The sequence below is a fragment of the Capricornis sumatraensis genome, chromosome 20 (assembly GCF_032405125.1).
Source record: "Capricornis sumatraensis isolate serow.1 chromosome 20, serow.2, whole genome shotgun sequence".
Lineage (NCBI taxonomy): Eukaryota > Metazoa > Chordata > Mammalia > Artiodactyla > Bovidae > Capricornis > Capricornis sumatraensis.
The window spans coordinates 67,825,001-67,840,272 of record NC_091088.1 but is presented as its reverse complement, the minus strand read 5'-3'; the positions used below and the strand labels follow the sequence as shown (position 1 = coordinate 67,840,272).

General features: G+C 51.3%; 1 protein-coding gene across 1 annotated transcript in view; it reads left to right on the top strand.

The window, feature by feature from the left end:
- The first annotated feature begins 786 nt into the window (after nucleotides 1-786).
- LOC138096951 (leukocyte immunoglobulin-like receptor subfamily A member 6) overlaps nucleotides 787-15,272 on the top strand; it is a 16,226-nt gene continuing 1,740 nt past the window's right edge. Inside the window, exons 1-13 of the mRNA XM_068993180.1 lie at nucleotides 787-949; nucleotides 3,582-3,707; nucleotides 3,809-3,844; nucleotides 4,021-4,305; nucleotides 4,559-4,855; nucleotides 5,093-5,137; nucleotides 6,334-6,455; nucleotides 10,545-10,620; nucleotides 10,722-10,757; nucleotides 10,940-11,224; nucleotides 11,478-11,774; nucleotides 12,013-12,135; nucleotides 15,174-15,272. The exon at nucleotides 15,174-15,272 is cut by the window's right edge and continues 33 nt beyond it. Coding sequence (XP_068849281.1) covers nucleotides 787-949; nucleotides 3,582-3,707; nucleotides 3,809-3,844; nucleotides 4,021-4,305; nucleotides 4,559-4,855; nucleotides 5,093-5,137; nucleotides 6,334-6,455; nucleotides 10,545-10,620; nucleotides 10,722-10,757; nucleotides 10,940-11,224; nucleotides 11,478-11,774; nucleotides 12,013-12,135; nucleotides 15,174-15,272 — 1,990 coding nt within the window. The remainder of the gene's footprint in view (nucleotides 950-3,581; nucleotides 3,708-3,808; nucleotides 3,845-4,020; nucleotides 4,306-4,558; nucleotides 4,856-5,092; nucleotides 5,138-6,333; nucleotides 6,456-10,544; nucleotides 10,621-10,721; nucleotides 10,758-10,939; nucleotides 11,225-11,477; nucleotides 11,775-12,012; nucleotides 12,136-15,173) is intronic.

Below are 15,272 nucleotides of genomic sequence, written 5' to 3'. Positions count from 1 at the left end.
CCTGACAGAGAAAGTCACATGGCGAAAGGCATCACCTATACGTGGAATCTTAAAAAGCTGAACTTGTGGAGACGAGAGAGTGGAAGAGTGGTTCCCAGGGGCTGGAGAGGTGAGGAAAAGGGAGACACTGGCCAAAGCCGCAAACATCAGCGATTCTGATGCCTGACCGGTTACCAAACTGAGAGCATGACTTGATTAGGAAAGGACTGAACCTCACCCCACGATGAATAAAAGCCGTCGTACCCTCTACCAGGAGACAACTGGCATGCTTCCAGTCGTATGAAGAGCACTGGCATTATCACGTCAAGTGAAACCCTGATTTTCCCATGTCTGTATCCAAAAGGCAAGTGTGGCTGTGTGCTTTTGTGCTTAGATGTTCAGTTGTGTCCAACTCCTTTGCGCCCCCCATGGACTGTAGCCCACCAGGCTCCTCTGTCCTTGGGATGTTTCCTGTGACAGTAATGGAGTGGGTTGCCATTTTCCTCCTCCAGGAGATCTTCCCGGCCCAGAGATTGAACCTGCATCTCCGTGTCTCCCACACGGCAGGCGGATTCTTTACACACTGAGGCATCGGGGAAGCCCGGAGTATCGTTAAAGGAAGTGTTTTGGAAGCCAGGTTGATGAGAAGCAGCGGCTGTGGCTTTCCCCTCTGTCAGTTTAGCTAAATTTGTGCTACGTTTCCTAGAATTTTCTTCCTCCTCCAGCTCTGGGTTAGGAGTGACCACAACAGGAACTGATGCAAGGCGCCGAAGGTGGAAGTGAAGCTGCGGGCCTGCTAACACGCAGATGCCGAATGTGATCACACTCAGGGGGCCTGTGTTCAGCCCGCACACCTTATATGGGACTTGCCGGCCGACCCACCGGTGCGAGCCCACAGCCAAGCCCAGTGCCTCCAACTCCCCCAGCTCCTTCAACGAGGCCAGCACCTGCACCGCCTTTTTGAAGACCTGTGATAAAGAGCCCTAGGCTTCATTGAGACAGGAGCCAGAGATGGACAGGTTGCCACTGGTTTTCTCGAGCACTCCAGTTCTGCCCCGATCTACCCCGCCATCTCCTGCCACACACGCCCAGGTTCTCCTCTCAACACCCAGTCTGCCTGACTTTTCTTGACATCAGGAGGACCACAGATGATACCACAGTGGCCTTCCACAGATTTCTTCCTCCATAGTCACAGTCCCATCAAGTCCAATCCCTGTGATAAAGCCTGTATTCCATGCAGTGGTAGTCCTTCAGTCCTGAGGGAATCGCAGCTGGAAAACTGGAAACGTTTTTAGATCTACAGTGTGACTGCGTGGGTCTGTTCCTGCGTGCTAAGTCTGGTCTGACTCTGTGTGACCCCATGGACTGTAGCCCGCCAGGCTCCTCTGTCCATGGGATTCTGCAGGCAAGAATCCTGGAGTGGCTTGCCATTCCCACCTCCAGGGGATCTTCCTGATCCAGGGATTGAATCCAGATTGCAGGCAGACTCCTTACTATTTGAGCTACCTGGGAAGCCCAGGGTGTCGTAAGTTATCTTAGATTTTTGGCAAAGATAGCATTATGACAATATAATAGGGAATACTTTAAATCAATGATACGTGTATATCAAGAATAGGTGCCATAACTATTCAGTAAGGTTCAGCCAGAATGAAAGTTTAAGAACAAAGTCATGACTTAACCTTACGTGTGTGTGTGTGTGTGTGTGTGTGTGTGTGTGTTCAGTTGCTCAACCCCGTCTGACTCTTTGTGACCCCATGGACTATACAGCCAGCCATGGGCTTCTCCAGCCAAGAATACTGGAGTGAGTTGCCATTTGCTCTTCCAGGAGCTGTTCCCAGCCCAGGGGTCGATCCTGCGTCTCCTGCGTCTCCTGCGTTGGCCGGCAGAATCTTTACCACTGAGCCACCTAGTGTGTGGGTATCTCATTTAGATTCAAAATTGACACCAGTGGATAATCAATGCTGACATAATGTTGGGAATATTGCAGAAGTGGGTGGAGATGGTGGAATAATTGTTCTCAAGCTCGCCACTCTAAAACCAGTACTGGAGGGATTTCCCCAGTGGTCCAGTGGTTAAGACTTCTTCCAACACAGAGGGTGCAGCTTCAATCCCTGGTTAGGGAGCTGAGATCCCACATGCCTCATGGCCAAAAACAAACAACCACCAAAACATACAATCAATACTGTAACAAATTCAGTAAAGACCATTTTAAATGGTCCACATCAAGCAATATGTTAAAAAAAAAAAAAAGTACTGAAGAGGCAAGTGTTGGTAGAAAGGGAAAATTGCTTTGTAAGGCAAGTGAGATCTTAGCTACCCCCTTCAGAGGTCAAACCCACAGCCCCTGCATTGGAAGGTGAGGTCCCAACCACTACACCACCAGGGACTCCCATGCAATCTTTCTTCAGAAGTTATCTTGCCTGTGTGATCAGCCTGAGGGATCCCAAAGGGAGTAGAGAGCTAGTCACTCTTTAAGGACTTAATTCTTCATTCTTCATTTTGTAAGGCCAGACCCCGTGGGCCATGATGGGCCGCCCCTCCTCTCCCTCCCGCCTGCGGGGGACGTCCCTAATGGAAGGAGCCTCTCAGATCCCGAGGACCAATGACAGCACACTTCACCAGCTAAAGCCACCCCACCCCAGCCACGCAGAAGGACCCGTCAGCCCATGACGCCTCGGCCTGGTGACCTATCCAAACCCCTGTCCATCTAGCCTGACCATCTCTCGCAACAAACGTATAAAAACCACCCCCAACATGGTCCAGGCACGGACTTCCTCGACCTGCCTCGTTCGGGTCCGGGAACCCCGCCAGGGAGCGTTTCGCCATTAAAAAGCCTGTTAGACACTCTTTTGGTGTCATGGTCTTTTACCTAACACTTTTAATCTAGGAAAAGAATATACAGGGTTGGCAAGACACGGTGGGCATTCAGTAGAGCGTAAATCAGCAGTTAGGTTAAATTGGCTAGTGATCTCATTTCTGTCATCACTCATAGGTCCTTCTAGGGTTAGGGAAAACCAGAACGGGCAAACAGGAAAGGGCAGAAGAGCTGCTTTCCTATGGACTCTGCAACGATCTCTCCAGCAAGGTCTGTTTTGGACAATTTCCATATACCATGTGATTGTAGCTTTGGGAAATATTCAATACTCCCCCAGATTTGCATATAAAGAACTGGAATGCAGCGTTAAGAGGCCAAGGCCCTTAATACACAGGAGATTTCAGAGCAATCCCCACAGCGGAATTTTTTCCCTCCTGTTTTTACACTGACAGTTTCCCTCCTGTTTTTACACTGACAGTCTCTTACCCCTTGCATTATGTAAAGATTAAAATGCTGACACGGGGGGTTGGGGAAGAAAGAGAGGAATCAGATTAGACCAGTGATAATCTGACCCACAGGTGCTTGGACTTGCCTGGGGGTGTGGCAGTTAAGAACCCGCCTTGCAATGTAGGGGTTGTGGGTTCAGGAACTCAGATCCCACATGCCACGTGACACAAGAAAGATCCCTCAGGCTGAAGTACAGATGATGAATGTCTTCTTAAGGGCGAACACCTCACCCAGAGGAAGTAGGGGGAAAGAGGATGCTGACTGCCTTTGTTCTCATGAGCGGGGCCACAGCCTCACTTCCTGGAGGGCTTGTCTCTTACAACAAGTCCATTCAGCATCAGCGAGGCCACCGCTCAGCCTGAACGTGGGATCATGTCCATGGTATTTCCCTCGCTACTCTGTCTTGGTCAGTCGGGGAGAGAGGGTTGGGTACAAATGGATGGCTAAGAAGGGCAGGGCTGGTGGTTCTTCAAGGCTGGGCTCTTCTCACCGGGTGTTTCTTTCCAGGGTTGTGTCTGAGCCAGAGCACTTGGGCACAGAAGGGTGAGTATTCTGTGTGATACTCCTGAGGACACAGAAGGGTTTAAGCCAGGTCTCAGGTCTCTTGGCCGCTGGAGAGAGGGGACTCAGACTTTAGAGCGGGGGCTGTAAGAGGGGGAGAAATAGAAGTATGGAGGGAGAAACGCTTGTGTGTCTATTACCTGTTCCCTGTGTTCTAGGAAATCTCCGCCCGCCTCGTATCACAGCTCTGCCTGGATTCACAGTTCCACCTAAGAGTCCTGTGACCCTCCTGTGTCAAGGACCTGGACAAGCTGAGGGGTACAAGATATCAAAAGTGGGAAGTCCTGAGCCCATGGACAAAGAGGAACAGATCACGCCCAGGAAGACCAATACTTTGAGGATCACAGACATGACAACGGACAAGACGGGGCTGTACCACTGCTCCTATCAGAGAGGAGGCCGCTGGTCCCAGTTCAGTGACCCCCTGCAGCTGGTGATGACTGGTGAGGGGGACACAGAGGCAGCGGAGCCAGGACTGACCCCTCTGCCAAGGGAAGGACCAGGCTTTGGGGACAGGAAGCAGGAGGACCAAGCCTTGTCCTTGGGGAGGTCTCAGGGATGATGCCGAGAGTCTTCCTCAAGGGGGACGGGGGCAAGGAGGGGAGAGAGACCAGAGCCACGTCTGCTCCCAGAGGACAAAAAGGGGCAGTGCCCACGTGACCCTTCCCTTCATCCCTGAACTTCCTTCTTTCTCAGGAGCTTATCCCAAGCCCTCCCTCTCCAGCCTGGCTGGCACAGTGGCGGCTCCGGGGCAGAATGTGAAGTTGCAGTGTTTCTCCAAAATCACCCATGATGTATTTATCCTCACCAAAGATGGAGATCACATCACCCAGAACCAAAGCTCCGCCCCCCAGGACAGAGGGCGCCAGACCATCTTCCTCTTGAGTCCAGTCTCCTCCACACAGGCGGGGACCTACAGATGCTACGGTGCCTTCCTCAAGGACCCCTACGTGTGGTCTCAGCCCAGTGACCCACTGCAGCTTCAGGTCGAAGGTGAGGAAGAAGCCCAGTCCACCCGCCTGACCCCCGCCCTGGGGGCTGACTCTGCGGTTAAAGCACTGGCTGGGGAAGGGGACCGCAGAGGCGGGGTGTGTGAGCGCCATCGGCTTAGACACGCGTCTCTGAGGGACGGGCCGGGGACAGGCTCTGTGGGTCCCTGGCACTCTGGGAGGTGAGACCCCGACTGGGCGGAAATAAGGAAGACCTCTCCCACTTCACCTCTGTTTTCAGGAACTACTGAGTCTCCCAGCAGCACACAGCCCAGACGTTCAACTGGTGAGTGACTGAGTTTAGGTGGAAAACTGAAAAGAGATTCTGTGGTCGCTTCTCTCTGGCCCTGAGTGTTAACTGCATGGATGCAGATGTATCTGTTATATATCACACGGATGTACCTGTCTGTTAGTCTCTCAGTCATGTCCAACTCTGCCACCCCATGGACTGTAGCCACCAGGCTCCTCCGTCCATGCGATTTCCCAGGCAAGAACACTGGAGGGGGTTGCCATTCCCTTCTCCAGACGATCTTCCTGACCCAGGGACTGAACCCTGGTCTCCTGCATCGCAGCCAGATTCTTTACTGTTTGAGCTACAGGGAACTCCATGGATATATATGTATTATATATATATATGTAACTATTATTAATATCATGTATGCTTTGCAGAAAATATTTATACAGACTATATTAATACATGTGTTATATCTATTTCGTTTTTGTCAGAATAAAAATGTGTCACATAATGACTGGTTGGGAAAAACAAGGTCACACAGTGTAACAGGATAAGACTGACCAAAGGGGCTAGTGTTTTAGAAGATGGCTCAACAAGCAGATCCCTCATAGGTGTATTTTTAACAGACACTGGGATGAAATCAGAGGGGTGATGATTGTAGAGAGCGCAGGACAGTCAGAGGAACCAGCCCTGGGCCAAGACCCAGAGGTAGAGATGCGCTCAGGAGCCCACGGGTAACAGAGGCCAGCGTGTCTGCTGCTGGAACGGTCAAATCACAGGGGCTACCGAGCAAGGAGCAGGCCGGGCTCCAGGCGGGGACTGGCAGCCTCCAGCAACCCAGTCCTGTCTTTCTGGACCCCAGAAGCCCCCGCTGGTATCAGCACAGCACCTGTAATGACAGGAGGGAAAGAAAGATGCTTAACTGCTTACCCCGAGGGGGTGGGCTGGGCAGGCTTCCCACCAGGTCCAGAGGTCTGCAGAAATCAACTTGGGTTTTAGGGCCCTTTAGCGGTGTGGACGGCTTCCCTGGTGGCTCAGTGGTAAAGAATCTGCCTGCCAAGCAGGAGACCCAGGTTCAATCCCCGGGTCAGTTGCAGGGCATGGCAACTCACTCAATACCCTTGCCTGGGAAATACCAGGGACGGAGGAGCCCGGTGGACCATAGTCCATGGGGTCCCAAGGACACAGCTGAGTGACTAGTCAACAGCCGCAAACGGGAATCGGCCCTTCTACCTCTTCTCTCCCAGCGCCTGCTGCTTGGCACCCTTCTCTGGAGACTCAAGTCCGCCTGAGCCTGGCTGCCCTGCTTCTCCTGGCCATGGTCGTCCTGTTGGCTGAAGCCTGGTGCAGCCGGGGAGGGGGTCCCTCAGTGAAGTCAGATGAGCCCCCGCCCCAGTGGACTGACAAGCGCCGATGACCCTCTGCTGGCATCAAAGCACTGTGCCCACCTGTGGGGGCGGAGGAGACAGGGCCCCGGCTGGGTCACCCAGCCGACGCAGCAGGGTACTCGCTTCCTGTCGAACCTGAAACAGTGCACCAGAGGCAGCGTGGACGAGAGCAGCCCAGTGTGGATTCTCTTTCAGTCCAGAGAGCAGAGTCTAAACCCTGTGCCCAAGCCTGCACCACGTGCTACTTTCCCGTGGGTGTTGGTGCCTCTTCGAGCTTCTAGACTCTGCCTGTGTTCCCTGTCCTGTAGCTCCGTCCTCCAGACCCAGGAGGGGAGCGCCTCTTCTCCTCTCTGACCTCTGCTTCCTTCCCCCCTTCTTGCCTCACACACCCCCACCCTCCTGCTTCTCTCTTAATGAACACTTGTGGGGACTTCCCAGTGGTCCAGTGGTTCAGAATCTTCCCTGCGATGCAGGGGATGTGTGTTTGATGCCCAGTCAGGGAACTAAGATCCCACAGGCTGCAGAGCAGCTAAGCCTCTGAGCAGCAACCAAATGAATAAATAAATAAAAATATAATTATATTTTTAAAAAAAAGAACACGTGAGAACATTGGGCCCCCCCGAAAACCTCCGATAAGCCCCCCACACAAGACCCTTAATTTCACCACATCTGCAGTGTCCCTTTTGACATGGAGGTTCTGGGTAGCTTCACAAAACTATAATTAGGGAGCTGCGCCTCACCCTGCCTCCTGGAGATCATTGAGTCTGATCTTTGAGCTAGAAATCCTTGCTTTTATGCACTGTCTCAGGAGAAGGCTATGGCACCCCCACTCCAATACTCCTGCCTGGAAATCCCATGGACGGAGGAGCCTGGTAGGCTGTAGTCCATGGGATCGCTGAGGGTTGGACACAACTGAGCGACTTCACTTTGACTTTTCACTTTCATGCATTGGAGAAGGAAATGGCAACCCACTCCAGTGTTCTTACCTGGAGAATCCCAGGGACGGGGGAGCCCGGTGGGCTGCCGTCTATGGGGTCACAGAGTTGGGCACGACTGAAGCCACTTAGCAGTAATATGCATGTCTCACAGGAGAACTTTGAAACAAGCAGGTTTTTTGTTTTGCTTTAATATTTAAGTCTTTATTGAATTTGTTACAACTTTGCTTCTGTTTTATGTTTTGATTTTTGGGCCACGAGGCATGTTGGATTGTAGGTCCCTGACCAGGGATTGAACCCACAGCCTCTGCATTGGGAAACAAAGTCTTAACCACTGGACTGCCAGGGAAGTACCTGGGAATAAATGTTTTAACACTCTTTTCAATTTAGAAGAGGACATGATTCAAACAGAGATGATGCTTAATAAACTTTGCTTATGGATAATGTGTAAATTCCTTAGAGTGGTTGTTCTTGCAGGGTTGGGAAATGGGTCTAGGGTAGAAATGCTGATTTTTTTTTTTTCTTTAGTATAGCCCTTGTGAAAGTGAAAGTCGCTAAGGTGTGTCCGACTCTTTGCAGAATTTAAAAATCATAGAAAGCAAGTATAAAAGCATGAACACTCATACTGGTTGGTTGGTTGGGGATTTAAGTTACACAGGTGTTTGTGATGTTAGCAATTGTTCCGCTTTGGGTTTGGGGTTTGGTTTTTTGTTTCTGAGAACAAACAGCTTTCAAAGCATGAGACTAAAACAACAGAATCACAGAAAGGCTAACTCACCCGTTGTTACAGTTGAGCTGGTGAAACGGTTTGGGGACTTCTTAGCTCCAAGCTGTTTAAGTACATAATAAATACCCTTGGACTTAAAACTGCATGAATACTGCACAGAAAAACAGAGACACTAAGTGGTCATGTGCCCTTCAGTCTCACCTCCGCCCCAAGACTCGACTCGGCTGGCTGCCACTGGCTGCTGCTCCCTCGCCCAAGTCCCCTCCTTCTGCCCGCTCCTTACTTTCTCTCTGTGTCGGCACAGACCTAACTTTCCTTGGGTGTTTTCTCTGAATGCCTTCTCAGAGTCGGCTAGGTGTCCCTGTCATGTTCTAAATGACAGCTGAGCTCTGTAAAGCGTAAGTACATGGTGAGCCATTTGCTGTCTTTGCAGGCACTCAGTTCTGCTCTCACAGGGCTTCCCAGGGAGCAGTAGGCTGAAGAACCCCCCTGCCCGTGCAGGAGACCAGATTCAATCAAAAGACCCAGATCCCTCCCTAGGTCAAGAAGACTCCCTGGAGAAAGAACTGCCCGCCCACTCCAGTATTCTTGCCCGGGAATTCCCGTGGACAGAGAGGAGCCTGGAGGGGTGCAGTCCATGGGTCAAAGGGTCATATATGTATATGAGAACAGATACAGGACAAAAGCAGGAGCGATGGTGCATGACCATGTGAGCGAGGCCACAGTCCTATGAAACTTGGTTTGAAAAAGCAAAAGTGTGAATCTTAACTCATTTCATGGGTTACAAAATGCTAATTTTCTTTGTGTTTTTTTCAGTCATTTAAAAATCCTGAGGCCATGCAAAAACAGACAGTGGGTTTTAGAATTCAATGATCCTCTCTTAGAATCTTTCCTCCAAACAGCTGAGTCCATGTAACTTGAGAGCAAAGACAAGCTAAACAAAGCGTCCGGAGATGGTTCTCCTAGAAAGCAGTGATGGGGGTGTCCTCAGGATTCCCTTTTGGTGCCCTGGATGGAGGGTAAGAAGTGGGAGGAGGGACAGAAATGATACAAAGATAGAGGACATTAGATATTGACAGATAGATAGATAAGTAAGTGAAAATGATATATATAAACAATAGATAGGGACCTCCCTGGTGGTCCAGTGGCTAAGACTCCGTGCTTCCAATGCAGGGGGCATGGGTTCAATCCCTGGCCCAGGGTAAGATCCCACATACCACAGGGCATGGCCAAAATTAAATGAATAAAACAGTCTACTTACAGGCTGTCTTACAAATAAAAATGGGGCATCCCTTTGTGGTCCAGTAGCTGAGACTCCGTGCTCCCAGTTCAGGGGGCCTGGGCTTCATCTCTGGTCAGGGAACTCGATCCCACCTGCGGCAGCTGAGAGTTCACCTGCTGCAACTGAAGACCCCGTGGGCCACAGCTAAGACCTGGTGCGGCAGATAAACACACAAATAAGTGGATATTTAAAATAAAAATAATAGATGATTGCTTGATAGACAGTAGAGAATGAATACATGGTAGATAGATAGCAAAGAGATTATTAATACATAAATGATATCTAGATGTAGATACAAATAAGTGATTGCTGTTGCTGTTGTTTAGTCGCTAAGCCGCGTCTGACTCTTTTCGAGCCACAGACTGTAGCCCACCAGGCTCCTCTGCCGATGGGATTCTCCAGGCAAGAACACCGGAGTGGGTTGCCATTTCCTGCTGCAGGAGATCTTCCCGGCCCACGGATAGAACCCACGTCCTCTGCATTGCAGGCAATACTTCATCACAAGCCACCACGGAAGGCCATAGATAGATGATAGAATTAGATGAATAAGTGGTAGCTAGGTAGATGATAATAAATGATGGATAGATAATAAATGCATGATTGATGGATGATAGTTGGTAAACAAGTAGACAATAAAATGACAGCTGGTGATAGCTAGACGTGGATATGTGTGGCCTCCACAGTGTCAGAGAAGGGAAAGGCCTGTCTAACCTCTATGGACACGAGTGGGAGCAAACTCTGGGAGACAGTGATGGACAGGAAGCCTGGCGTGCTCAGCCCATGGGGTCTCACAGAGTCGGACACGACTGAGTGACTGAACAACAACCTCTTGCTCTGAGTTGGAACCTTTGGTCGTCCCCTCAGTCCTGAGGAAAGCCCTCCTGAGCCACAGGCCCCTGAAGTTTCAACCCAGACACCATGGTTCTCTCCACCCAGCCATCACCCAGTAAGCCCACAGAGAATTCAGATCAATGTCTTTGTGGTGTCAGCTATGTCTATATGCCCCACTCCCAACCCAGGAGGAAGAGGGTGTGAACTGCCTTCACTACAGGGCTGAGAACAGAAAGCAACTGCACAGCTTCCTCTAAGTGTGGGTCACTCGACGGAGCAGTGTGTCCTTCATCAGAGGAGCGGGGCTGAGGCCGGTGGGCAACCTGAACGCAGGGTCATGTCTGTGGTTCCTACCTCGCTGCTCTGTCTTGGTCAGTCGGGGAGAGAGGGTTGGGTGAAAATAGACGGCTAAGAAGGGCAGGGCTGGTGGTTCTTCAAGGCTGGGCTCTTCTCACCGGGTGTTTCTTTCCAGGGTTGTGTCTGAGCCAGAGCACTTGGGCACAGAAGGGTGAGTGTTGTGTGTGATACTCCTGAGGACTCAGCAGGGTTTAAGCCAGGTATCAGCTCTCTTGGCCGCTGGAAAGAGGGGACTCAGACTTTAGAGCGGGGGCTGTAAGAGGTGGAGAAATAGACGGGTGAAGGGAGAAACAGAAACGCTTGTGTGTCTATTACCTGTTCCCTGTGTTCTAGGAAATCTCCGCCCACCTCGTATCACAGCTCTGCCTGGATCCACAGTTTCACCGAAGAGTCACGTGACCCTCCTGTGTCAAGGACCTAAACAAGCTGAGGGGTACAAGATATCAAAAGTGGGAAGTCCTGAGCTCATGGACAAAGAGGAACAGATCACGCCCAGGAAGACCAACAGTTTGAGTATCGCAGAGATAACAACGGACAAGACAGGGCTGTACCACTGCTCCTATCAGAGAGGAGGCCGCTGGTCCCAATTCAGTGACCCCCTGCAGCTGGTGATGACCGGTGAGAGGGACACAGAGGCAGCGGAGCCAGGACTGACCCCTCTGCCAAGGGAAGGACCAGGCTTTGGGGACAGGAAGCAGGAGGACCAAGCCTTGTCCTTGGGGAGGTCTCAGGGATGATGCCGAGAGTCTTCCTCAAGGGGGACGGGGGCAAGGAGGGGAGAGAGACCAGAGCCATGTCTGCTCCCAGGGGACAAAAAGGGACAGTGCCCATGTGACCCTTCCCTTCATCCCTGAACTTCCTTCTTTCTCAGGAGCTTATCCCAAGCCCTCCCTCTCCAGCCTGGCTGGCACAGTGGCGGCTCCGGGGCAGAATGTGAAGTTGCAGTGTTTCTCCAAAATCACCCATGATGTATTTATCCTCACCAAAGATGGAGATCACATCACCCAGACCCAAAGCTCCACCCCCCAGGACAGGGGACGCCAGACCATCTTCCTCTTGAATCCAGTCTCCTCCACACAGGCAGGGACCTACAGATGCTACGGTGCCTTCCTCAAGGACCCCTACGTGTGGTCTCAGCCCAGTGACCCACTGCAGCTTCAGGTCGAAGGTGAGGAAGAAGCCCAGTCCACCCGCCTGACCCCCGCCCTGGGGGCTGACTCTGTGCGGTTAAAGCACTGGCTGGGGAAGGGGACCGCAAGGGGCGGGGTGTGTGAGCGCCATCGGCTTAGACACACGTCTCTGAGGGACGGGCGGGGGACGGGCCCTGTGGGTCCCTGGGACTCGGAGATGAGACCCCGACTGGGCGGAAATAAGGAAGACCTCTCCCACTTCACCTCTGTTTTCAGGAACTACTGACTCTCCCAGCAGCACACAGCACACGCATTCAACTGGTGCAGCCGCTCCCACTTCACCGCTGTTTTCAGGAACTACTGACTCTCCCAGCAGCACACAGCCCAGACGTTCAACTGGTGAGTGACTGAGTTTAGGTGGAAAACTGAAAAGAGATTCTATATTCCCTTCTCTCTGACCTGGAGTGGAACGGGGCTTACTGCAGACAGGGCCAGCTTTTTAAGAAGGCTTCTGATGTCTTGGGGCATGGAGAACACAGATATCGCAGGTAGGGCTGCCCTCCCTAAGGGAAATAAGATTAGACAGTCTACCCATTGCAGATAAAGCCAACAGGATCCATAGATACCATTTATCAGTGATCCGTAATTGACCATATTCTAAAATTCATTTATCAATGATCCATAATTGACAATATTCTGGACTTTCCTAGTGGCTCAGACAGTAAAGCATCTCCCTACAATGTGGGACACCCGGTTTAATTCCCTGGGTGGAGAAGATCCCCTGGAGAAGGAAATGGAAACCCACTCCAGTACTCTTGCCTCGAACCTCCCATGGACAGAGGAGCCTGGTGGGCTACAGTCCATGGGGTCACTAAGAGTCGGACATGATGGAGCGACTTCACTTTCACTTTCACCTTCCACAGAGCTCTGCTCCCAGAAGGGTTAGTTCTCAATAATAGCTCAGAATAATCCAGACGATCAGATAACCTTGTTCTCTGGGGACTTCATCCCTAGACTGCACTGAGGACACACAGATTATGAGAGCTGTTCCTACAAGTTCCCTGTCAATGTCTCTCCCCTCCTCTGAGCCTCATTTCCTTCAGGGATGTGGACGCAAACTCTGTACAGGATTAAGGCCTGTTGGGTTAAGGCCTTCTGTGGTTGTGACCACTGCCACTTCTTTCTTACGTCTTGAGAAGAATTTAGTATGAACTTAGGTGAAGGCAGTGGCACCCCACTCCAGTCCTCTTGCCTGGAAAATCCCATGGATGGAGGAGCCTGGTGGGCTGCAGTCCATGGGGTCACTAAGAGTCGGACATGACTGAGCGACTTCACCTTCACTTTTCACTTTCATGCATTGGAGAAGGAAATGGCAACCCATAATCCCAGGGACGGGGGAGCCTGGTGGGCTGCCGTCTATGGGGTCACACTGAGTCAGACATGACTGAAGCCACTTAGCAGCAGCAGCATGAACTTGCTTCCTGTCCCAAGACATGTCTCAGAGTCTGTACTGTGTGTGTGTGTGCGCGCGCATGCGTGTGTGTATTGGGGGGGGGGCGCCATTCATAGACAGATGCCTATAAGGAGCTTCCAAAGCTGGAGGGGTCCTCAAGAGGAGGAGTTTGCTCTTGGACTCCTTGCTCTAGAGTTGACCATGCCCTCCTAGAAGTTAGACAAGGGCAAGAGAAAGCGAGGAGAAAGAAAGGTCCAAGAGAAAAGGTGCCCCCGTTCTCAGGACTTTCTCAGAGAGTAATAATAGTCTGCTATGAAATGGGCGCCCCCTATTTCAAAGTCAGACGGGACACAAGGCCAAGGGCTTGAGGGCTGTGGGCTCGAGGGCCATGGGGAGAGAGAGAGAGAGGATCCGAGGGAATGGGTTTCACTCAACATTGTAACCGATGGATGAAAAGCGGGCCAGCGTGTGGATGTCAGTCCAGCAAAGCAAGTGGAGAGTCCCGTCCTGGAGCTCGTCTCAGTTTCTTGGCAAAGAGAGGGGACCACCGGAGGTGGGCTTGGGAGAGGAGCCCACCCAGCTGCGGTGGGTCTTCCTTCCCGGGTTTCAGCACCAGAATTAAGGCGAGTGCAGAGAAAAAGAGGGTAAGCCGGGCAGTCAGGCAAGAAAAGGAAATTTATTAGAGGGAAAAGAGGGGTGACTGGCTCTTAAGGAGAACCAGCCTCCTCCCTTTCTGAAGGAGTCCTTCTTATACCCCACCAATGAAAAATTCTCTGAAGGGATGGTCAAGTAGCCGGAGGTCTGGAACCTGGTGGTCTCACAGGTTAGCCAGTGAGCTAACAGGGTGCCGTGTATGCAATTTGGTCAGTCTCACGGATCGCTGTGAGACTTTATTCTTTGTTTGTGAGGTTGACATAATGAGCTACCTTATCAGTGAGACCCCATGTGGGCCCTATCACCTATGAGATGGATAGAACCTTGATTGGAAAACGGGGTGGGGCGGGTGGGATGGGGGTGTGAAACGTGTGCTCTATCCACCTCACAGCCTATTTGTTTTTTAAAACATATATTTTTTTCTGTATTGGAATCTTGCCAACACAGAAAGAATTCTTTTTGTTGTCTGTGGTTGCTTTTGTGTAGTGAAATGCGTGCTTTTCCTACACATTTCCATATGATGGCTCAAGTCAGTTCTTGGAATGAGCCCTCCCCTGAGCTTGGCTAACGCCATATTCTTGACTCACCACCGCTGGCTCTTTTCTGAGCTGTGCTTCCTCTTCGCCAGCAGTCAGTAAATATTTCCTGTAATAGGCCAGTTACTCAGTGGGCGGATAGCTGGTCTCTTTCTCAACTGCTCAGCTCTGACCCTGTGCACAAAAGCAGCCACAGACGAGAGGCAGAAGCAAGTGAGCCGAGGTCGAGCTCCGAGGAAACGATAGATACAGGCGCTGAAGCTTGAATTTCAGTTCGTGTGCACTTGCCACAGATTTTATTCTTTCTTTATCATTATTTTTTTGGATTACAGTTTTAAAATGTAAGTCTGTTCTGAGCTCGAGGGCCACAGGGAAACACAGGTGGGCGGGGGTCTGATCCTTGTGTCGTCCGGTGCTGGTCTCTATAAGGATACAAATTTCCATTTCCCAGTGGCTTCTCTTTTAAATCTTTATTGGATTTGTTACAATGCTGCTTCTGTTTTATGTTTTTTGGGGGGGTTGGCCACAAGGCATGTGGAATCCTAGCTTCTCCATCAGGGATGGGACCAGCACCCCCTGCACTGAAGGCGAAGTCTTCACCACTGGACCTCCAAAGACGTCCCTCCAAGAGCTTTGTTATCTATGACTTTTTGGAGCAAGCAAACGAGGCGGTCAAAGCTCATTCCTCTTTTCTAAGAATCGGGGTCAGCAATTCTGAGTTTGGCGATTGCGGTGCTGCATGTGAAGGTTCTTTACATGGGGCGCCTGCTCCGGCACTGTGTTCTCTTTTGCAGCCCCGTCTAGCGACTTAGCCTCCCGAGGCAGACTCCTAGGTATCTGGATCGGTGTCCCGGTGGCCGTGGGTCTCCTGCTCCTAGTCTTCCTCATCTTCC